This window comes from Brassica napus, chromosome A8 (assembly GCF_020379485.1).
Source record: "Brassica napus cultivar Da-Ae chromosome A8, Da-Ae, whole genome shotgun sequence".
NCBI lineage: Eukaryota > Viridiplantae > Streptophyta > Magnoliopsida > Brassicales > Brassicaceae > Brassica > Brassica napus.
Window position 1 is genome coordinate 8,716,459 of NC_063441.1, and position 23,549 is coordinate 8,740,007.

At 34.2% G+C, this 23,549-nt stretch overlaps 4 protein-coding genes across 6 annotated transcripts; all 4 read right to left on the minus strand.

The window, feature by feature from the left end:
• Positions 1-1,672, minus strand: LOC125577280 (protein AGENET DOMAIN (AGD)-CONTAINING P1-like). The gene is made up of 5 exons (XM_048738581.1): positions 1,074-1,672; positions 894-992; positions 363-812; positions 232-288; positions 1-161 (listed from the first exon to the last, which is right to left on the minus strand). Exons 1-5 carry the CDS (start codon positions 1,161-1,163, stop codon positions 48-50), a joined length of 810 nt encoding a protein of 269 aa, XP_048594538.1. The 5' UTR covers positions 1,164-1,672; the 3' UTR covers positions 1-47.
• LOC106429569 lies at positions 1,338-2,845 on the minus strand. The gene is made up of 3 exons (XM_048737440.1): positions 1,970-2,845; positions 1,473-1,886; positions 1,338-1,376 (listed from the first exon to the last, which is right to left on the minus strand). The coding sequence occupies exons 1-3, from the start codon at positions 2,843-2,845 to the stop codon at positions 1,338-1,340; spliced, it is 1,329 nt and encodes a 442-aa protein (XP_048593397.1).
• Positions 2,846-3,658: 813 nt separating this feature from the next.
• LOC125577279 lies at positions 3,659-10,078 on the minus strand. Of its 3 annotated transcripts, XM_048738578.1 has the most exons (19): positions 8,698-10,078; positions 8,207-8,608; positions 7,966-8,106; positions 7,833-7,880; positions 7,688-7,756; positions 7,525-7,599; positions 7,360-7,428; positions 7,143-7,292; positions 6,981-7,052; positions 6,831-6,902; positions 6,630-6,764; positions 6,462-6,530; positions 6,282-6,368; positions 5,845-6,204; positions 5,333-5,761; positions 4,944-5,197; positions 4,775-4,856; positions 4,267-4,651; positions 3,659-4,170 (listed from the first exon to the last, which is right to left on the minus strand). In XM_048738578.1, the coding sequence occupies exons 1-19, from the start codon at positions 9,547-9,549 to the stop codon at positions 3,905-3,907; spliced, it is 4,017 nt and encodes a 1,338-aa protein (XP_048594535.1). In that variant the 5' UTR covers positions 9,550-10,078; the 3' UTR covers positions 3,659-3,904. The 3 variants fall into 3 exon arrangements, with proteins under 3 accessions (XP_048594535.1, XP_048594536.1, XP_048594537.1); XM_048738579.1 differs by lacking the exons at positions 6,981-7,052; positions 7,143-7,292; positions 7,360-7,428; XM_048738580.1 differs by lacking the exons at positions 6,831-6,902; positions 6,981-7,052; positions 7,143-7,292.
• Positions 10,079-14,951: 4,873 nt separating this feature from the next.
• Positions 14,952-18,798, minus strand: LOC106418976 (fimbrin-5-like). Its single transcript, XM_013859716.3, has 15 exons — positions 18,577-18,798; positions 18,388-18,482; positions 18,129-18,302; positions 17,803-18,044; positions 17,541-17,712; positions 17,431-17,469; positions 17,280-17,348; positions 17,078-17,194; positions 16,756-16,967; positions 16,439-16,597; positions 16,177-16,376; positions 15,903-16,060; positions 15,720-15,816; positions 15,534-15,625; positions 14,952-15,454 (listed from the first exon to the last, which is right to left on the minus strand). Exons 2-15 carry the CDS (start codon positions 18,472-18,474, stop codon positions 15,194-15,196), a joined length of 2,079 nt encoding a protein of 692 aa, XP_013715170.2. The 5' UTR covers positions 18,475-18,482; positions 18,577-18,798; the 3' UTR covers positions 14,952-15,193.
• Positions 18,799-23,549: the final 4,751 nt, after the last annotated feature.

A 23,549-nucleotide genomic window follows, 5' to 3' on the forward strand; every position in this document is an offset into this window, starting at 1 on the left:
TTCTATCTGTGAAACAAAACCGATATATCAAACTATTGACCTGAACTTCAATTCAAGTGGATCTTATTCATTTTTATTACCTCTTTTGCCATTTTCCCAACACCATCTTCTGATGGACCAGCTGCTTCATTTTTCTTACAAGCGACAGCCTTCGCCTTCCCCTTTTTGAATGACAAAAATTCAGATACATTTATATCTTAATTCCTAGTATGATGTATAAATATTTCATACCTTTTTATCACCATCTCCTTCACTTGGATTCACACTCTGCGTCTGCTCTTCTTCCATCTGAAAATCAATACCGAGATATTAAACAAATGACATTATTTTTCAATTCAAGTGATCCAAGGCATTTGTTTTACCTTTTTTGTCATCTCCCAAACACCATCTACCCATTTTCTTGGTTTTCGCATCTCAGAATGGTGGAAGTAAATTTGTTCTTTAGAATTGTTCAAAGAGACAAAACACGAGCCATCAAACAAAATGACTTTAACTTTTCCAGCGCACCAGGCACCATTGTCGAACGCCTCCACGTCCTGCATTAGCTCATAACTTTTCTTCGCTCCAGATCTCTCAGGTGGTGGTTGAGGACGTATTCTGTCAATTGATACACGTGTCTCAACACTCCTTTTCCTCTTCTTTTCGTCCAGAGACGGGACGAAGTACTCAACTTTCACCATCTCAACCCCATCAACCAAATATGTTGCCAACACATTTCCTGGATACCATTTATGACAAGTATTGTCATCTTGTGATGAAATCTCCACATTTGCTCCGATCTCAAAGGGATTTTGAACTCTGCTTTCTACATCCTGTGATGGTTTAGATTCAAGGATATCCAGTCATTTTGATAGTTGCTGAGTATTTATTAAAGGTTTTAATGAAAGTAATACCTTATTTTGCTCTGTTAAAAGATTTCTGCGAGCTCGGGTATTTGGCTGTGTGTCGGAAATGTTTGGTGAAATGATCTCATTCATAAGCTCGTGAGTCTCCTGAATTCAGGAATGGTTGAATGAACACGTACAAGGGCTTCCAAAAATTACTTGAAAAGTCCAATTTTTTAAAGAAGGTACCTGCTGCGTCTGAATTGGAGTAAGGACTGGAGTCTCAATATTCTGTTGAGCTATTGGAGAACCAGGTGTCTCTTTCGTGATCTCATTCATAGGCTCTCGTGTATCCTGATGTCAGGAATGGGATTATGAACACGTACCAAATTCATAATTTTATAAATACCAACAGTTTTCAAAATTATACTTGCCTCATTGTTAAGTTGTTCATCTGCTTGATCTGCATTGGCTTCACCTTGTCTGGAAGCCGTCTCATGAAATGGAGTTGTGTCAGTCTGTGCAAGTACAACAAAAATTAGGAAGGCAAGCCTAAATATGTATAACATCTTCCAAAATTACTTGACAACTCAAAACTGAATCAAGAACTAGATAAACATTAATTTTAATTTCCGAAAAAAAAGTTACCTCATTGTTTGGAGTTTCATATGAAGTAACTCTTTGTAGTTTCTCTAGGTTTGTCACACGTTCTTTAATCTGTTTCCTGTCTTTTTCAATCAAACACAAACGATCGTTCATGATCCTTAAATTATCTCCCACCATCTCGCTGATTCTGTTGATCTTTGATTCCAAAGACTCCTCCTGATACGAAGTAGAAGCTTGACTCATCCCTCCATTCCCAAACAGTAAAGATGCTCTTCTTATTTCTTCATTAGCACCGTATAGGTCTACTGACATGTTTCGCCAATCTCTAATTTTAAACTTATAACCTCTCTTGGATAAATCGGCCATGTCATCCAGATCTTTATTAGCTTCGTCTCCCATGCAAACATCATCTTCTGGATCATTAGAAATAGGAGGTAGGATGCATGTGACCTTAAGCTGAAACCATAAAAATAATTAGCTTTTAAATGGAGAATCATAAGGCAAAACAGAAACAAGAAAAAAATAATGTAAAAACTTACATGATCTTTGATTTCAATTAGGAGAACATCTATCAGCTGTGGAGAAGCTATTTGAAGGTACTTCTCACACAAAAATATTGGGGTAGACGGTTGAACGCTCAGAATAGGAACAACTTGACTGAATGCATACTGTAGCAAAGGTACTGACTCAAGTATCCATATAAGAAATGCCATAGGGAACCCTTGCAAATCATAATTGTTTTTGTCGAGGCTTTTGTCGACAGCTCTCTGAAGTGATTTTAACAGCAAATTATAAGCTGTTCTCCCCCATGGGTATGTCATCAAGACATCCATATCCTGCGCTATTTTCACATAATCCAAAGTAAAAGTTGTGCCACCGTCGAGAAGGCTCTTCTGTAGTAGTATGCTCTCAATCAGGAGGAGCATTGCAAGGCAGAATCTCTCATCAGAAGCATCTTCTCTTGTGTTTCTGAGCTGCTTCTCCACGTCCTTTACTGTATGAGTACGCCCTTTTAGGAAGTCCCACTTAAATTTCTCGGTTCCCTCTCGTGGTTCTCTTGCTTCACCACTACATTTCAAACCAGTCACCATGTGGAATTCTCTTATAGAGAACCTCATTGGCTGAGCACCAAAATGGAACCATGCTTCGTGTCTCTTCACTGTCTTGATGCTTTTGGTGAGAACTGCGTGCACTATCTTAGCTGATAATTTCAAAGACCTCTCTCCAAGCTTGATCACCGGTCCCAAAAACGTCCCTCTTATTCTGTTGAACTCATCATTTCCTAGAATTTCCTTAACAGTTTTGATATAAGCAACTATCGAGTGTTGGTTTATCGATATCGTCTTCTCTGGCTCTGATCCAATCGGATACCTCAGCTCAGGCAGTGCTAGTCTTAATGGTAATGGATCTCCCATCTTGTTTCTATCCTGCGTAAACAAGAAAAATTTTATTTGTCTAAATTAATTAAAATCCAATTTTCAGGAAGGGTTTCCTGAAAAAAATACAAATCCTTCCCGAAGTCTATACACATGCTTTCACATGAACTAGAATTCTACGAATCATATTAGGTTAAAACGAGCAAGTCTATACACAAGCAAAAACCAGGAGACCAATCTCTCAGAAAGAAAACACACATAAGGTTGAATCTGCAACATACCTTCAAGAGATAGAGCTCTAGAAATGGTTTTTCTCGGAGAATAGAGAGAGCTCGCGTAAAAGATCGAGAGAGAGAGAGTTCTGGAGATGGGTTTTCGTCGGAGATCGAGAGATATGGAGATGAGAGAGAGATTCGAGAGGCGGAGACGAGTGAGATTCGAGAAGTTTGAAACGGCGAGAGTGTTGAGACGGCAAGAGTTTTGTTTTTTTTCAATCGAAATGTATTGTTTTGGAAACCTATCCTATATTAATTGGGTTAAGTATGCTTATGTAATATTCTTTAACAGATGATTCTCCTCAGACCAGCGGTTAAACCAAGGCTTTTTATAACTCAAAAGTCTCTCTATCCCCGGGTTCGATATGTGGTGGATTCAAAATCTATTTTAATTCTTTTTTGTGTTACAGTTTGGAGTTAAATAAAATTAAATGTAATCCATAACAGATGATTCTTCTTGGCCTAGTGGCTAAACTCCCACACTATCCAAATACGCAGACTCTCTCCCTCTGGGTTCGATCCTTTGTGGTTCTAAATTTTTGTTGTCTGTAAACATCACAATTTTAAGCTTACCATATACATGTCCAATCCTTAGTATATAATCTCATTTCATTCTTTTTTACATTTGAAACACTTAACTTTTTTTCTGGAAACCCATCCAGAAACAATATTTTAACCTTCCAAGATATATGATACCCAAATAAAATACTTGATATCCTTCCAATCTTTCTTATGTAACCAGACGCCAACAACATAACAAAATAAACAGTCATAACTAAAACCGAGTCTTAACTAAAACAAAAAATGTTTTCATGCATCATTCTCATTTCCCAAAGCTCTCATCCACAAATTGGTTGAAGATCTCACAAGACAAGGTTCTCCTTAGCTCCAATGCATTGTCATCATTAATCTTTGTCATGTCTCCTATCTTCAATGACTGGCACTCCAGAATCTTGACAAGAAATATCCCACAGTTGAAAGGATGTTTTGTCTTGGGTAAACCTTGTGCCTGCTCAATCTCAAATGGAATCATCTTCACCTTATCTACCTCATCACCAGAAGATTCCACCAGCAGATTAGAAATCAACACTGTCATATTTAAAAATCAATATCAAGATAGAATCAGTTGAATATTTCAAACCAAGAAACAGATGAATACATCAAATACAGATTGTTTATACATACCTGCCAACTTTTTCACTTGAGGAATATCAATGCTGTTGCTTTCCTTTTGAAAACAATCATATACTGTGATTCTTTTCTTCTTCAAATGAATTTCCATCCCAATCCAGACATTGCTTTTTTTTCCAAGAGTAATCCCATACACAACATCAACATCTTCTCCCCATGTCTTCTCTGGATATACCTTCCCTCTCACAGTATCTTTAAATAAATCGTTGAAAATCTTTTTACCTTTGACCTTTTCTTTCTTGTAAGCCAAATCATCAGAGAGCAAGCAATGCAAGAACTCCATAGGTAGGAAGCACGCCTTTGGAATCTTGTAGTTGTGGAACCAAGCAGCATTCTCATTTCTTCTGCAATTTAGCATTGCAAAGGCTCCATCAATGTGCTGCAAAAAAAAAGGCAAACATTATCTAATTTGTTACTATATAATTTCCTGAAACTAAACAAATCCTTCCTGAATTTTTTTTTAAAAAAAAGCTCAAGGCAAGAACATATGTAAACAAATTACCTCTTTCTTAAGGTCCTTTTTTGCATTTTCCATGCTTTGAAAGAAAGATTTCCTTATCTTATTATCATTGATTGATAGGGACCTGCAGTCGATTAAAGATTCAAAGGAATTACCAAACCTCTTATACATAAATATAAGAATATATAGACAAGGACAGAAACATGCTTACGTTTCATGCATGCCGGGCTTTAATGTCATCCAATTTTGAAGCCTTGAAAGCTTATGTTCCGCAGGAGTTGAAAACGGATCAACTGCAGGTATAATCTCAGGTATTACAGTTAAAGCCGGATTTCTGTCAGACTTGAATGGAGTTTTTGTGTCTCTAGATCGTTTAGGCACCCTCTCGCTCCTTCTTAGGAAAACATTATCCATTCCTGAATTTTGTGATGAGGCAGCAGCTTTCCTTTTCTTATCAGGCTTCACCTTTAATCAAACAATAGACACCAAGCAAAATATTATCAAATTTGTTGCAATCGGAATTTCTGGAAACCATTCCTGAAACTAAAATGTATGTATATCAAACAATTCACGTGAAGTATAATTCTAGTTATGATTTACCTTATCTGCCATCTTCCAGACTCCATCTTTCCATTCTCTATGAATTCGCAAATCTGAATGTTTGAATAGAATAGTTTCCATAGAAGTATAGAGACACACCGAGTATGTGTTATCACCAAGTACCATGCTAATTTGTCCGCTGCTCCAGCCATTGTTGTAGAAGGCTTCTACCTTATCCATCATCTCAAAGGATTTTTGGTCACTAGTTGGTGTTGCAGGACGTATTTTGTCAGCCGTGATAGTATCCTGAAGTTTCTGAAGTCTATGTTGGTCTGTGAAGAGTGTCGTGTACTCAACTGTCAGCTCCTCTAGTCCTTCACACAGTTTAAGATCAACAACCTTTCCTGGATACCATATTTCGTCATCAGTAGACAAAATTTCAACCTCTGCGCCTATTTGAAAGTGAGCTAGAAGCCTGCTTACTTCAACCTATTAAAAATGAAGATTCAGTAACATCAGCGGTTTTAAATTGTTAGAATAATAATTAAAGATCAAATATACTCGATGCATACCTCGTTTTTTTCTGAAAAATCTATAGCACTTGTCTGAAGATGCTCTGTTTGCTGAGTAATAGGCGGCATCTTCGAAACATATGTGGAAACTAGCTCAGTAGTAGGTTCTGTAGTATCCTTGAGATTTTCTTCTGCTTGATTCTGCTCTGATGGTGTCTCATCGGATTGATCTCCCTCACTTGTCTGAAGGTGCTGTGTTTGCGGAGTAAGAGGCTGTGTCTTCGAAACATCTGTGGAAACTAGCTCAGTAGTAGGTTCTGTAGTATCCTTGAGATATTCTTCCGCTTGATTCTTTCTGCTTGATTGTGAATGCTCTCCTTCACTTGTAGAAAAATATTGGGTCGCAGTTTCTGTCTCACTCTATAAGACAAAAGTAAATGGTAAGAGTTAGTTGAATAGAAAAATATTACCTAAACATTTTAAATATTTCTTCTTACCAAAGCATTCTTATTTTCTTCAATAACTAGTGCAATTAGTGAAGACAATGGAGAGGAAGGTCTGTAATGCACAGCATGTGTATCCTCCTGTAATAACAGTAAAATAAAAGAGGTAGTTATGAAGAAGTTTCTACAATTTAAAATTCAAGTTGTACTTATGAAAGACATTTCTATGCTTACCTTTTTATTGTTTGCTGAAATGATCTCAGTCAATGGCTGTGTAGCCTCATACGTTTCCTCTGTTACCGTCTGCAAAAAAAAACAAAAAAAAGTCAGGTAGGGGATCAAAAACACGTACAAAAGCTTTCAAACATTACTTGAAATCTCCAAGATTTTTTGAACATTTACCTGCTGTTTCTGAATTGGAGTAAAAACTTGAGCCTCAATACTCTTTGGAGATATTGGAGAAGAAGGTGTCTCATTCATTTCCAGTGTTTCTTTTTGCAAAACTTGAGTCTGAGCAGCAGGTGACTCAATCACAATCTGCAAAAAATATCAGGAAAGGCCATCATGAATACATTCAATTATAATTTCTAGAGTAAATATTACCTCATCATCTGGTTTTCCTTCTCCTTGATTAGTTTTGGGTGGCGTTTCATCAGTAGAGGTTTGTGTTTCCCTCTGCCAAAAATTAGAAAGGTCTATATATGTAAATCACCCAAAACTAATTGTAAACTCCAACTGTCATTGAGCATATACCTCTTTTGTCAGATTAGGAGTAAAAACTTGAGTATCAAGGGCAGGCGTGTCATCCGATGGCTCTCTCTCAATCTGTAAAAATTATCACGAAGTCAATCCAGAGTACGTTCTAAAGCTTTCAAACATTAACTTAAAAATCCAAGATTTTTTTTGACCATGTACCTGCTGAGTCTGACTTGGAGTATAAACGGGAGTTTCAATACTCTTTGGAGCTATTGGAGAAGAAGGTGTCTCATTCATTTCTACTGTTTCTTTCTGCAAAACTTGACTCTGACTAGCAGGTGACTCACTTGTTAATTTCTCTCTCACAATCTGCAAAAAAATATCAGGAATGGCCATCATGAATACATTCAACTATAATTTCTAGAATAAATATTACCTCATCATCTGGTTTTCCATCTTGATTAGGATTGGATGGCCTCTCACCGGTAGACGTTTCTGTTTCTTTCTGTCAAAAATCAGAAAAGCCTTTATATGTAAAAAAAAATCACCCAAAACTAATTTGTAAACTCCAACTGTGAAAACAATATCATTGAGCATATACCTCTTTTGTCAGATTAGGAGAGAATACTTGAGTATCAAGGGCAGGAGTTTCATCATCTGATTCATTCATTGTGTCCTGCAAAAATCAAGAATGCATTCTAGAATATGTACAAAAGCTTCCAAATATTACTTCAAAACTCAACAATATTTTATTGGTTACATACCTCATTTGTCAAATTAGGCTGTTGAGACATTGGAGATAAAGGCGTCTCACTCGATGATTGCGTGTAATCCTGCAAAAATCAGGAAGGCATTCAGGATTTTGTACAAGAATTTCCAAATATTTTCTTAAAATTTTTGAGCATATACCTCATTTTGTTGAGACTTTGGAGATGCAGCTGATTCAATCATTGTCTCCTGCAAAAATCAGGAATGCATTCAAGAAGTACAAAAGCTTTCCAAATATTACTTCAAAACTCAACAATATTTATTGGTTACATACCTCATGTGTCAAATTAGGCTGTTGAGACATTGGAGATAAAGGTGTCTCACTCGATGGTTGCGTGTGAGACATTGGAGATAAAGGTGTCCCACTGGATGGTTGCGTGTGAGACATTGGAGATAAAGGTGTCCCACTGGATCGCTGTTTGTCAAATATTAGGAAGGCATTCAAGAATATGTACAAGATCTTCCAAAAAATACTTGAAAATGCAAATGTAAAAGAAGATGTTTTGAGAATTTACCTTTTGTGTCACGTTAGTGGGAAAAACATTGCTGTTTCCTTCCAACTCTGACACACGAGCTCTAAGATGTATGTTTTCTTCTTCCAGTAATGACATTCGATCCTTCATGCTCTTCAGATTCTCCTCCATTACCGTGATGATCCTGTTCACTTTTTCATTTACTGAATCCTCATCAATCGGAGTAGAAGCTTGGCCAGTCTCCTTATTTGCCATCATTTGAATAAGAGCATCCAATGTGTCAAATGTGTCTACACACCTATTTTCCCAGTCATCGGCTGTAATCTTGTACCCTTTCTTTGTTACATCTTTCACTGTTTCCAACTCGTCACTATATTTGTCTTCAATGGAGATATCATCTTCTGGATCATGAGGAATAGAAGGTAGTATGCAATGGACCTTCAGCTGAGAATATTTCAAAAAAAGACCAATGAGAAACATATTAAAAAGAAGAAGCCAAATAAACTGAGAAACATATACTTGGAAAAGCTTACCTTTGTATCAGCTTCAACCTGTAAAACCCTATCAAGTGATGGATTCTCTATCTCAGTGTATTTTTCACACAAGTAAGTCGGCCCAGGAACCTCAACTGTTGGTACACACTTACTGAACTTATTCCTTAGCAAAGGAATCGACTCTAGTATCCAAAGAAGGAATACTAGAGGATAACCTTGCAACTCAAATTTGGATTTATTCTCCAAATGATTCGCGACAGCGTTTTGAATTGACTTCAGGAGCACAATGTAAGCCTCTTTTCCCCATGGATATGTCATATCCTGTGCATTTTTCGCATATTCCAAAGGAAAACTCCCTCCTTTGCTCTTCCGCAATAATATGCTCTCTACCAGGATGAGCATTGCGAGGCATATTCTCTCCTCAGAAGCATCTTCTCTTGTGTTTCTGAGCTGGTCCACCACGTCACTTAACTTATGACTACGCCCCTTTAGCAATTCCCAATTAAATCTCTCGGTTTCCCTTCGTGGTCCTTCTAATGCACCACTACATTTCAAGCCTGTCATCATATGAAATTCTCTTATAGAGAACCTCATTGGCTGCGCACCGAAATGGAACCAGGCTTCATTCTCCTTGACAGAAACGATGCTTCTAGTGAGAATGGCGTAGACTATCTTTGCTGATAACTTCAATCCTCTCTCACTGAGCTTCATTACAGGTCCCAGAAATGATCCTCGGACTCTTATCATCTCATCTGGTTTTAGGATGCTTTTGACAATAGAGATATAATCTGAACCAGAGTATTGGTTGATTGCTGACTTTTCTTTTGGCTGTGAACCAATAGGATACTTCAGCTCTGGCAGTGCTAGTTTTAGAGGTACTGAATCTCCCATCTTGTTTCTATCCTGCGTAAACAAGGAAAAAAAAAATTTCAAACTTTTCTGGAAGGCTTTCCTGAAATAACACAAATACAAAACAACACAAAAGTCTTCATTTGCTTCGCTTGTTAATAAGAACGAGTAACACACAAATCAAAATCAAAACGCAAGCTTCCCAAATTTTAATTCAAAAACCCTAATTTTAAAAAGTTACCGATTTTGAGAGTAGAGAGTGTGACGCTGATGATTAGATAGCCGGAGAAGATGATTATCGAGCCGGAGAAGATGATTAGCGAGCCGGAGAAGACGATTAGCGAGCCGGAGAAGATGATTCCCGAGCCGGAGACTTCGATTCCCGAGTCGGAGAAGATGATTCCCGAGCCGGAGACGACGATTCCCGAGTCGGAGAAGATGATTCCCGAGCCGGAGACGACGATTCCCGAGTCGGAGACGACAGTGCCGGTGAGGGTTTGAAGATTCCCGAGAGGAGACGACACGATTCGCGATCGAATGAAATGAAATGTTTTTTTTTTTCTATTCTTATAACAAAGGGTATAAAGGTAAATTACCCCTTTAATGAAACCTATTTTTGTGACTTCTGATCCTGAGTGCTAGTTTGGGAAGGAAAACTTCAAAAGGTGCTATTATTGACAATTGCCCATATATATATATATAATCTGAATATCTTTTAAATGATACTTCATATTCATATGATTTTATGATCGTCTGTACCTTTTTATAACAAAAAAAAAATGTAAAACCATTGTTCACAAAACAATTTTGTATGAATTTTATAAGTTTTAGTAATTTATAGTTGTTTTAAAAAATTTAAAATATAACATATGAAAAAAAATTAGATTTTTTATTATATGGTTAGTGCGATTGTCTAATGTTTTAATAATATAAATTAAACAAAAATGATGGGGATATAAAAAAATATTATCAAATATTTATTATTCAAAATCATTTATTGTCGTATATATGTTAGTCCTATTAGGCAATTCCATAACTTTTATTTAAGGAAAAAATGAAAAATATTCGTATATACACTTCTAATCAATTTGATAGATGAACCAACCTATTTCTAAGAATTCTGAGAATCATCTTAGTGGTGATCACATGTGGCTACACTCAAAAGTTTTAATGCTCCTCAATTAATATATAACGGATTTACTTATATCTTTTTTATATTTCATAAATATACATTATAACTATTTAAGACAATTTGATAGGGAACTGTTTTATGTTGGTTATTTTATTGTGGTCTAGATTTAGAAACAATTTTGGTTTGAGTAATAGACTCGTCTTTTGATTTGATGTAGGAAAAAAATTATTTAAGATACTTCGACACTATAAATACCTTATACCTTGTTAATTTTAAAATACTTTTGGGCAAAACTATCGTCTCCTTTTTCACCTTCTTCATTTTAAGTATGGATCTTTTTTACAAATACTATTATCTATAACCATAGAATCTTTTTCTTTCTCAAATCTTTTGCGGCTCAATCATGGTGGCTCAAAGCATGATCACCGTCTTTCTTTTTTCCGATGATAGGATTCCAGTTTGACTGAGGCACAAAAGGAGCAACATTCTTTCTTACAAAAGAATTACGCTTTAAAAATTGAATTCACCATTGAAATCAATCTAAGTGATTATGGATATAAAGAAAATGTAAATTTCACTTATGGTAAGCAGTTCTTCGATGAAAAAGTGTGAATCCATTATTCTAAAGATGTAATTTTAACATTCTTAGAAATTATGTTTGATTATGAGATTTATGGAGTTCTGAAAGTATTAGGTGTAGATAAAGTTTTGTAAATAAGAAATGTTGGATAGATTTCAGAAAATAAATAGTGGATAAGATTGATGGACACGAAATGGTGTACAAGTTTCCATGAACAAGAAAAAAATAAAGCTAGCGTGATGAAATTTTTATATGTATGGATATTAAATGGTGGATACCCTATTGTAAACATATTCCAAAATATAGCGGATAAGCTAGTAAAGTGTCTAAGTCTAAAAAGTCAGCAAAAATAATCACTAAAAAAATAGTGCATCTTAGATGTAGCTGTTCTTAAGTAATAATGACTTTTTTACATCGGCGTCTCTTTTTCTTGTTTTTGTTTTCATCTTTCTTAATACTTAGAAACCCAAATATATTCTGTTAAAAAAAGAAACCCAAATGTATTTTCTACAAATTTAAAGCTTTCAGAGATTACCACTTTCAAGTGTTAATATGATAACAACTAAGTTTGATAGATATGAGTGAGGGAAAACACAACAATGATAGCAGCGTAGTGAAATTTTCTTACATTTGTTTAATCCTCACACAATATAGTTTTTCTATCGCCCCGCTCAAATCAACAAAAATACCGGCAAGATCCATGCGCTATCTACCTTCATTCATCACAATAACTATCAACGATGATTTCAATCAGATTTTAACACCAACGACAACAAAGCATATGAAGACTTTCAAACTCATGCATTCCGTCTTAACAGTGCCAGACAAACATTTTCTATTCTTTTTATCCCAAATTAGACTTATTATCCAATCGACTACCAAATGAGCCTCGACGAAGATCTTCAATTTTTTTTAATGGAAAAACAAGAAAATCCACCAGAGTTCCAGAGGTCTCAAAGATGATAAAGCATGAGCCTCAATCCCAAGAATACCCGCCAGAATACTCTAAGATTCACAGTTCCCTGGTGACTCAATGAATATTGATAAAATTGGAAAAATGTTCAACAGTTAAGTCAGCGACAATCCGCAGAAGTCTTACGAAGAAGATTACACATATCCAGACGATCACTACGGATGTTGCGATAAATACATCATCGAATTTGAGATAGACCACTAAGTAAGTCACTAGCAGTATTTAATTATATAAAATAAGTGTGTTTAAAAATAATTAATAATGATGCAAGCGATGAGGTAATCGCTATAAACTTATGTAAGCATGATGGAAGCGATGATGTAATCGCTGAGATAAACACTTATGTTAGCACTTTATCTTCACCTATAAATATGTGTGTATCCAATTGTGAAATATCATTAAATAATTTCATTACAAAAAATCTCTTTAAGTTTTTCTCTTTAATGTTTTTTTAAGTTTTCAAGTTTTCTAGACTTTATTAAATCTTTGATAAGCTTTGATTTCTATCTTCCTTTCGTAAGACGGGATTCTGTCAAATACTGTAATTAAGCATAAACGGTTCTGTCAACACGATTTTCATGGGGGAGGTGATTTCCTAACAGTGGTTAAGCGAATCGACAGCCAGAGAAGTGTATATATCGCTCCCTATACCTGGAATTACCAAACCTCATCTGTCAATATGACCTTTTCAATACGATCAACCGCTTATTCTATGCATAAAACCTTTGAAAAAAATACTCTTTTTAAAAAGAAGTAATCCACACATAAAAGTTATTAATATAATTTTTATTTACGTGTAAATAAATGAATATAAGTGAATACGATATGATTTACAATACGGTCCTCCCTATCCCACAAAAACAGACCCAAAAACTAAGGTTTCAATGAGCAATCTCAAACACAAGAAAACTGAATATAAGTGCAGATCAAGAGCTTAAATTGTTGAAATCTTCTTAATTTTGGTTGAGAGTTGTAGTTTTACTGATATTTCTCGGCAAAGGTGGGTCATCTTGTGGATCCATGTATTGTTAGTTTGTTACCAACTTCTTTTCGGTGAAAAGATGGCTTGCGAGTAGGGCCGGCTTTAAGCTTCAATGGAACTTATTCAAATATTAAAATAAACCCTAACTTTACATATATTTTCATATCTTAGTGTAAAAATATTTATAATCTAAATTAAGTGGACCTTCTAATATAAAAAAACATGTAAAATAAAATTGGATCCTATGCAATTGCACCATATGCACATCCTTAGAGCATCTCCAAAAGACAAATATGAAGTTTTTTGCTCTCCAAAAAGAAACTTCAAAACTTCAAAATTTCAGGAGTGAAACTCTATATTTAAAGTTTCAGTTCTCAAAACTTCAAATTTGAAGTTTCATATTTTTTGCTCCCTACAATTACACATCACATTTATAATTCATAAATATTTTCTTGTTTATTATTTTAATCCTTATAAAAATTATATCTCATAAACATTTTAGGTTTTGTTTACAAAATTAAAGTTTACACATAAAATTAAATAAAACTTTAAAAGGATATTTAAAATATTTAAAACTAGATTTAGATAACAAAAATATACAAAAGAAACTTAACAGAAAAACGTTTAAAAATTACATGAAGACATAACTATTACACATACTTAAATATTACAACAACACTAATAGTCAGGTAAGTTTGATCCGGAACCTTCAAAATTTCCAAATATTGTCCAATTGTTTTTGTGTAATTGAAGATGGTTGTTGTTGTTGTTGCTGATGTCTTTTCGTACAATTCTTTCTTGTTCATATTGAATAATTCACAAAACTTAATATCATCGATAAAAGTTAGTCTTTTACCAATATTTGATGTTTCTCTTTTACTTTCTTGTTCTGATCTATTGTATTTACAAGTATTAATATCTCTCGATTTCAACAATTTTTTATCTCTAATCTACAAATTAAAAATGAGGAGAGCTATTTTTACTTCGAAATGCACTAGTAAATCATATATGCATTACGAAAATCACTTTATGGAATAATATGGTATTTTTCTTGAAGTTTAATATTAATTAAGTTATTTTATTTAAAATTTTATATTTTAATATAATATTTTATTAATTAATACTGTTGTAATATGTTTATATATGTGCTAGTTATTTATAAAAGTTTTATGAGTTCAAAATTAGTTATGACAAATATAAAAACCATATTATAAAATACAAATAGTTTTAAAGTTAAGTTTGAAGTTTTGATTTTGGAGAATAAAACTTTTAAACATCAAATATAGAGTTTTGGAAACTTACAAAATAGAGTTTCTTTTTGGAGATGCTCTTAGAGCCGGTATTTGATTGCAAGTTAAGTTTATCTCGTTTTCAACAGTATCTTTTCACCAAGGCTCTTTTTATGTCTTTTGTTTTGTTTGTCAAGCTTCTCAAATGCTCTCAATTGTTTCCTGGTTGGTAGCCCTCCTTTTTTGTCTTGCACTCTCGTTTTAGCTTCCAGTTGATTTTGGTTAATTTGAATTTTGTGTTGTCCAAAATTTACTGCTATTTTGGGTTTTAGTTATGAGTTCTATTAGTCTTTTACAGTGACCAGAATTTGAGTTCTAGTTTTCCATTTTGTCTTATGATTATGGGCATTTCTAGTTTTTCAGCCACCTTATGTATTTCGTTCTTGTATTTCATGTTTGAATCAATATTTAAGTCCAAATGAATAATAAGACTATTGGAGGCAATTCCCAGAATGTGCACAATTACCAAATGCACCAAACAAAGTAGATGACGTCATTAAAATCTTTTAAAAAAAATCTCCAGAGTAAAAATAAATTTAATAGATTTTTTTCACAAATAAAGAAAACAGAGGTTTAAGTAACACAAGTTTTATATTGTGTACAAAGCCCTCTTTGTTTGTATACACCAAACCATCTTTTTTTCTGTCTTGCATTGCCAATCAAAAAATCCAATGCACTACTTCAGGCAAAACCCAAAAAGAAACAGCAATAAAATTACCATTCAAACTCGTTAAGCATCATTATTATTCTCACCATCACCATCAACCTCATCCTTATCCTCGTCTGCCTTTGTCAATAATTCTTGATCTTGGACAATTGGAGAAGACTCAGAAGCCTCATCAAGGGACAAGTTGGAGATTTCACCAGTAACAGAATTTGCATCGCCTTCGTCAGTAGCATCTTCTGAGACATTCGACTCTGTGTCTGATTGTTGCTGGAGGCTCCAGTACATGATGCTAGCAGCCAGAATAAGCATCATCTTCTGGTTCACCTGTTTCACACAAGTAAATTGATTCAGAAATAAACCAGAAAAGCATTCAAACCCTGTTTCAATGAAGAGATAATATTACCTCTATGATATCCTCAGGCAACAAGAATATGGAGCATCCGAGCTTCCTTGCAACACTGATTATGTATGTAGCGTTCAACTTCTTGTCCTCCTCTGTTTAAGTATCAATTACAACCAAACAGAACTCATTCTTTAAAACAGTACATGACAGTTACAGGGAGTGAAGTTGAAACGTAATTGTTTTTACCTGTTTCTCCACTGGTAACGAGGCTCCAGTTGACAACTCTTGGCTCTACCGCAGTAAGAAGCTCCAGAAAGAAGATTCCACTTGACAGATTCTTGTCCTAGGATCAGAGAGAAGCATGCATCAAACTGTTAGGTATCTGAAGAATGGGTATCACAATCAAAACCCTAATTGGTTGACACTTACCCTGAAGCTCTCAGCCTGAGAAGTTCGTCCTACTCGTTTCACTTTCCTATTCGCCCAGTATAGAATATCGGCATCTGTAATTTCTTTACCTTGCGAGTGAGATCTCAAGTTCTTCAGAAGTTGGAGCATTGTATATCTCATTAGTTGCCATAGGAAAGCTGCATAATCATTGATGGTACATATTGTTCTACCGATTAAAATCAACTTATCAATGCGAGAGATATATCTTAGGCTGAATGAGCTTTAATTAGTGTGACACTAAGAAGGGACTAACCGAGAAGGAGTTTCTTATTTCCTTGGACAATGTCGTTACCAGCTACATTTACAAGGGAGAAGCGCAGCTCTTTCCCAATCTTAACAACTTCATTGCAGTTCTCAACCTTTTTGAATGGCATTTTTATAGGAGGTTTATTTGCGTGTTTCCAGTTGACAGAGCCAGGTGAAACTTTATCAAGAACTTCAAGAAGAACCCATCTGAATGTGATAAGTTTTAGTTAGAAGACAAGAATATTAATAAAAGAAATTCTATAGCTTACCCATTCCTAAGATCCTCAAAAACATTGTTGACATAAGTAGCAGTTCCAAGACTGTTAATCCAGAGGCGGAAACATCTTTCTTCTCGTGAAGTTTCCACATCATCTGTCATCATCTCAGCAAATGACGTCGACTTTGAACTGTCATCAGTCAATCCATTCCTGCAACAAAGAAAAATAGCAGCAAAAACAGAAGTTATTATCAGCTTTCAAAGCACCATCAAATGAAAAAACCACCACATTTTATCACACAACACCATTTGGACATTTAGATAATTAATAAATAGGCGAAAACTCATTGCAAAGAGTTTGCTGCTAACCTGTGTTGAAATATTTGGGCCACAAAGGCAAGGTTAAGATTTGCAGAGCCGTCGACAATATCCTTTGGAGAAAGGTATCTTTTACAATCCATCTTCTCAGCCTGTTCAAGAACCTTTTTGGCTCTTTCTGTGGGGTCTTTGGTCTCTAATGCCACATGTGAACTGTGTTCTGGAGCAAGAGCATTAAGCAGATACGCATATGCCTCGCCGTCCTAAAGAAGATAAAAGAAAGGAATGAGAAAGTGGAAAACTGCATCAGTTTCAACTCAAGAGCAATGCTTGGTACCAATAAAAGAAGAAAGTGTAAGCAGGTTCAAATTACCTTAACATCAGAAGAAAAATTGGTAACTTGCTTTTCATAACCAGCTTTCTTGAGATGAAAATTCATCCATTTGAGCAATACTTTTTCAGGAGCCAGTCCCATGAGCTCCTCCGCATCCTGCAACAACCTCATGAAGATTTGATGTAGTTTCATCCTCGTAGAAAGCATTGGATATATATATATATATATATATATATATTACCTGAGTGTCGTCCACCAATTGGAAAAGTGAAGGAGTTTTCTTAAAATTGAGATCAGCCAGCATTTGAATCTTATAAAAAGAACAACAAGAAGAGAAGTTAGTAAGTCGTATAACAAGTCAAATAGATTCCTATAACCTAGAAAAGGAGTACCTTAATAATCTGAGATATCAACCCAAGTACGAGATATGGCTGCAAAGGAAAAAGGGTAATTGAAATTGGTAAGTAAAGATAAATCTTTCAATGTTGTGAATGTAACTCACTCTTCCTTCAGCAATGTCCTGAGTTCCAATGTTGACGACAGTGCAGCCAATAGCTTTGGCAGAATTGAGACCTAGAGTAAGATTCTCATTCCTCTCCCATGGGTTGAGTATTTTCTTGGTGTTGATAGCTCTTTCGTCGATGGTCCCAGGAACAGCAAGATTTATAAGCTTACTGCATAAAAATAAAAAAAAGGAACAAAGAATGACCACAAAAAGTAATACAAGGAGGAGGAAAGGCATATATATATATATATATATATACCACAAAAGAACACCATCTTTAACAAGATCAAAGAAAGCATTGGTAGCAGGATCGATAGGAAGGTAAGACTTCAAGAAAGGATCATCCCTCAGGTAACTGTTGACATGGGAAACGTAGGAAGCCTTCTCGGATTCGTTAATGGCATGGTGAACAGTGGTGGTGCTAGTTTTGAGGAATGAAGAAGAAGAAGCCTTTGATCCTCCTGACTTTTCCACTCCTCGTGCTTGCACACTTAAATACGCCTATCAACACCGAGCAATGTAACACCCAACAAGGACTTGCTAGTTGCTAGTTTAAAAAAAAAATGGATCTCTTCAGAAACTCACCCGGAGGAAAGTCTCGAAATCGACTTCTTGATCAGAAGTATTGGAATAAGACTTGTCCAATACAGATTTGATCTCATCCTCATCAAAGGTGCCACTAAATGCGTTCAACTTTGCCAAGACAGGAGGTAAGTCTCCAACGGTGAAACGATCCAAGAGCGTTTTATTTGAGTTAAACTAATAACGAAAAGGATAGTTTAAAATTCTGTTATAGATGCTTCTGAATCAAAAAAACAAAAAAAAAACATCAAAAAGATTTGACCTTGGATTTAAGGGTACGTAACTCGACTTGTGTGAATTGGCTGTGTAACCATGGATCAGAGACCACAACACCTACGTAACTTGACATTATTTCCCCTGCAAGTGTCCCACAATCATATATCCTTTTAATCGAAATAAATAGATAAAAGATGGATCAAAACTTTGAATCGACGATAACGTACGGGCCTACCTTTTTGAGACGACGGGATTGGGTGTTCGGAACTCAATGGAACTAACAGATGGAATGCGATATCCTTGTTCCAAGCTTTTCAGATGGGCGAAACTATGGAAGAAGAAGAAGATGTACCCCACGATGACTAATGATGGCGAAGCGTTGTATTTTTATTTTTTTATTCTTTCTCCCTCTTTTCCTCCAACATTTCGGGTGCAAAATTCATTATTTATAAAAGTCTTAATATATGATTATTTCATTCATTACTTAATATCATTAATGACTTCATATATAATATTTCTAGAAAAACTAATATTAATAATAAATCAAGTTTATGAATTTAAATTTTATTTTAGTCATAACAAAATCTGTTGTGAAAAATCTAATAAAATCTTACTACAATTTCAAATATGTTTTTATAAAATATTGCATAAATGAATTTTGTTATCCTTTTTTATTATTTGGGGAGCATTATTTGAATTTAACCTTCCTCTCATGTGTTATTAACAAGAATGTCATTTCCTATGTGGCAACACTATAATCACTCTCACCACTATTAATTAATTGTCTTCTTTTCACTAGACTATTTACATAGTTTGCCATTACACACTAGACTAACATTGTTCTCATATATTATGCTTTATATCTAACTCACTTAAACATTCGCGAGATACATGTATGGTTAAGTCTTAGTTTTTTGACGATTATGGTTCTTTGACTATTATGGTTCATATAATCATGCCGAACAAAATTACTAACATCTTATATGTTTAACATATAATCATTTTTGGTTCTGTGACTATACTTCAATAGCAACCTTACATATATATTTATTTTTGCTTGATAAGAGCACATTCGTCGATGAAACCGGCGGTTTTATTTGGTCTGGCCGTGATTAGCTGACTTGGACGAACCTTTGGGTCTATTGAGTTGGTCATTTAATTGGTGCAGCCATCACAGCTATTGCATATTTACGTAGGTTTTCTACTGCGGTATCAACCTCAATTGTATATTTATGTATTACGTATTATGCTTTAGAACTATAATGTTAATTGTAGTCGAATATAGATTAAATTGTGTATAAAATGTATCCATAGCTAATGTGAGGTTTTGGGTTTTAATATATACGTCGATTCAATGGACTATTAGTTGATAGTATTAGCATAAATTAGATTATAATATACTATACGTCATTGACATATCCAAGTCATTTGTCTAACATAAATTAATGTTGATAGTATTAGCATAATCAAACGTAAAATATGTATTTTGAGCTAACTTAACTGAGTATCTACGTCAAATCGAGTCCTTACTCCTTACATAATTAGTGGTTGTATATATATGAAAGTTTGATCAAGTTTCTAAAATTGATCCAACCTCAGCTACGTCAAATTGATTGTATATAACTGAAAGTTTATCAAAATTTTAAAATTTTATAACTATGGCACACGGTTAATAAATGTAGATATAATAACAATTTTAAAAATAGAAAGTGAGATATATAAATTGATACGGAAATTAAGTTTGTAAAAAAAAAAAGTTGATTATTTTCCAAAATTTTAAAATTTGGCACACGGTTATGAAATTTGGGGTTATCGTCCCAGTTTGTTTCTAATTGTCTTTACCTTATTTGATATGGTTTGATTTAATATATTTTGTGTTAAAGCAAGTTATAATTCTTAATTGGAGCGCAAGTAAAGTTACTGTAATTAGTGAAAATTCCTATAATCAGGGAGATTTAATTTTATCACATTAACTCCAAAGATTACCGTCTGCGATAATCATACGTACATAAATACCAAACCTTGGACACATCTCCTCATCACAGTCTTATTCCGACATCAAACTATCAAAAACCATTCTTTCAAGCAAAACACAAATGACAAGCTTCAACTTCGTTGTTGATTTGAAATCTTTTAAGATGATGTGAAGAGTGAGGGTGAGCACCATTCATAATGATGTGCCAGAAATCGATGCTTTCAAAAAGAGTTATATCATTTTCTTCTTTGGAATTCTTTGTTATTTCTCTATATAGGATTAAAAACCAGGAGTCCTGAAGAAACTATTCACACCAGTTGTGCTTTTATCAGTTTTTTGTTGTTTCTTTTATATTTTATAATTCTATTACTTTTGTTACATTTCATATTTTAATCATATTTTTATGAATTAAATAATAATTATATTGCCTATGTTTTGTTTTATCTTAAACTCATAATAAATTTATATTAAGTATTTGCTTATTCTTAAAAAATATTTTCGATTATCTAAAATTTGATATTGGGTAAAATTGCAGGTTCACAAATAATTAGCATGTATTTATTTATTTATTTTATTTTTTAGAAATAGCATGTATTTATCTTTAACATAATTTAACATAACACAAAAAATGCGACGAAATATGAAAAGTTTCAAAATCAGAATTGATTATTGATTTGAGATTGATTGATTTTTCAATCAAGCCGCAACCTTTGTTTCCTTCTATTAAAACTAAGAATAAAATGTTTTCTAATTTTGAAAGATCAATTCGCAAATGGAGTAATAAGACGACTATCACTTTGTGTGTATTATATCTATTAAATTAAACAATATGATTTTTTAGTTCATTCATCCTGCGCAAGGCGCATGTTACTACCTAGTTAGTAATATAATACTATCTACTATATTGTTGGCAAATTCATTAGTAACTTAACATATCTTATTTGATATTTGACTTTATCAATCAAAAATATAGTCTTTTAGAAAATTGCAACGAATATCTATTCTACTAATTTAAAGCTATATTTTTAAAATATTCTTTTGTTCATGTGTTTATTACAATTTACACCATTGATATTAGATCTTTATCTAGGGTCTTCGTTAATGTCAATTTAATCATTTTATATCAACATCAACCTATTTTGTTTCACTATGGACCAAGATGCATGATATAGAATATATATCTTTTTGTTTAAGAAAGCCGGATAAATGTCTTCCGGTGTAAATGTTTCGGTGTTTCATGAAAGAACCAAGCATACATTGAATTGGACTGTCATAAATTAAGACAAAGGTGAAAAAATTAGCAATTCTACCATGCTACACAAGGAACTCAAATCAAATAGTTGACATATACACCAAAGCAGCCACCACCGAAGTTTGTGAGTTCATTCATTGGAAGCTTGGACTCATAGACCCATCTCAGCTGCAAGTCTCTATACCATGAAGTCTATACTCTCTTTTCTAAGTTTGGTTTTGCCCAAGTGGTTTATTAATGAGTTTGATCTTTATGGTTAGTTTTAGATTTGATAGGCCTGTTGGTATAATCTCCAAAGGTGACACCCTTAAATAGAGGTTCGACACGCACCTGACACCTATTTTTAATCTTTATAAAAAAAAGATCTTTATGGTTCCAAGCTTGATCTCCAGAGTTCTTATGGTCAAACTTGAGGAAGAGTGCTAACTGAACTTGCAAGAGTAAGGAGACTTGGACAGCGAAAGATGAGTGAGAAAGAGAATCATTTCTTAACTCGTTTGCTAAGGGTTTTCAGGTGGCAGTAGCTGAAGAAAAGAGATATGAGAAAGCTCTAGATGAACCTGTTGTCCAACAAATCAACCTCGACCAGCTACAGTTTGAGGCTAGATTGCTGAGATAAACAGGAGACATCAAAGAACTAACCAAGCTTTCATTAAAAAAAAAGAACTAACCAAGTTAATGTTTTATTTCATGGTTTTGAACAACATGCATGTAGAGTTGCTGGATCTGCTGGACGAGATCCCTAAGACCTATGATGTAGTTAGGAGTTTTCAACGCTCCTAAGACAAATGATGTAGTATAAAAGATTGTCGAACCAGTTCTGAGAGTTATCAAAGCACCGAGAATGCAAGTAATCACTTAATCTAAGTGCAACCAATGATTTAGATGGGCTTTTAAACTATGACTAACTAAAAGATATAACTAAATGATACTTTCTTAACTATTGGAAAAGAGAACTCATGGATATAGAGATTAGATCTCGGGTGATCGAGTTTCGAACTAAAGATGGCAAACAATCAATCAATCTATTAACCTTAAGCTTAGACACAATCCTAAACAAACTCTATGTCTAGATGAATGTTCATTTACTAACATAATTCAAACATCAAATGTAGGGATGTTAACAATGGGTTTTTACCCATAGGGTACCCTAAACCCGGTTGGAATTTAAAAACCAAAACCCGTATATTCAGTTTTCAAAATTCGCGGGTTTATTTTGGGCGGGTCTTGATTTATAAATTACCCGTTCAGGTTTTACCCTATCGGGTTTCGGGTACCCTATGGGTTTTTAAATATATATATATATATATATATATAATTGAAAGGACGACTTTTACCCTAATTTTTAAGGATTTAAATGATTGAAATCAAAAATTAGATGTATAAATCAAAACATACAATGCCCACTATTAAATTTTGCACTCTCTGTAACTTATTTATTTACTTACATTATGGATATAGTATAAATTTGCAAATTGAAAATTATGAATGATGAAAATTTTATTTGTTACTTTATACAGAAAATAAATTTGATAATTGAAAATTAATCAAATTTAATACAAAACATGATTAAAATTAAATATTCAATACATATAAATTTAAGTTAAAACTATAAAACTTTAACTAAAAAACCACAAAACTCAAAAAAGAGTTTTTTCGGGTACCCGTGGGTAACCCTAAAGTTCTAGGGTTTTTCGCGAGTTACCCTAATAGTACCGGGTTTTTTTCGGGTTTTATAGTTTAGGGTATTTTCTGGGCGGGTTTAGTTTAGGTTCGGGCCGGGCCGGGTTTTTTTGCCCATGACAACATCCCTGATCAAATGTCTTTGGTTGAATGATATGAAAGCAATCATAACTAGCAAGTCCAATGGCTATCTTAGCACCTCTAACAACAAATGTCTTTGGCAAAGTATGCTAAAAGCTTAGAAGAGTTGTCTCGGGCATTTCCTCGAACACCTTTCGGGTGAGAAATGCCTAAGGAT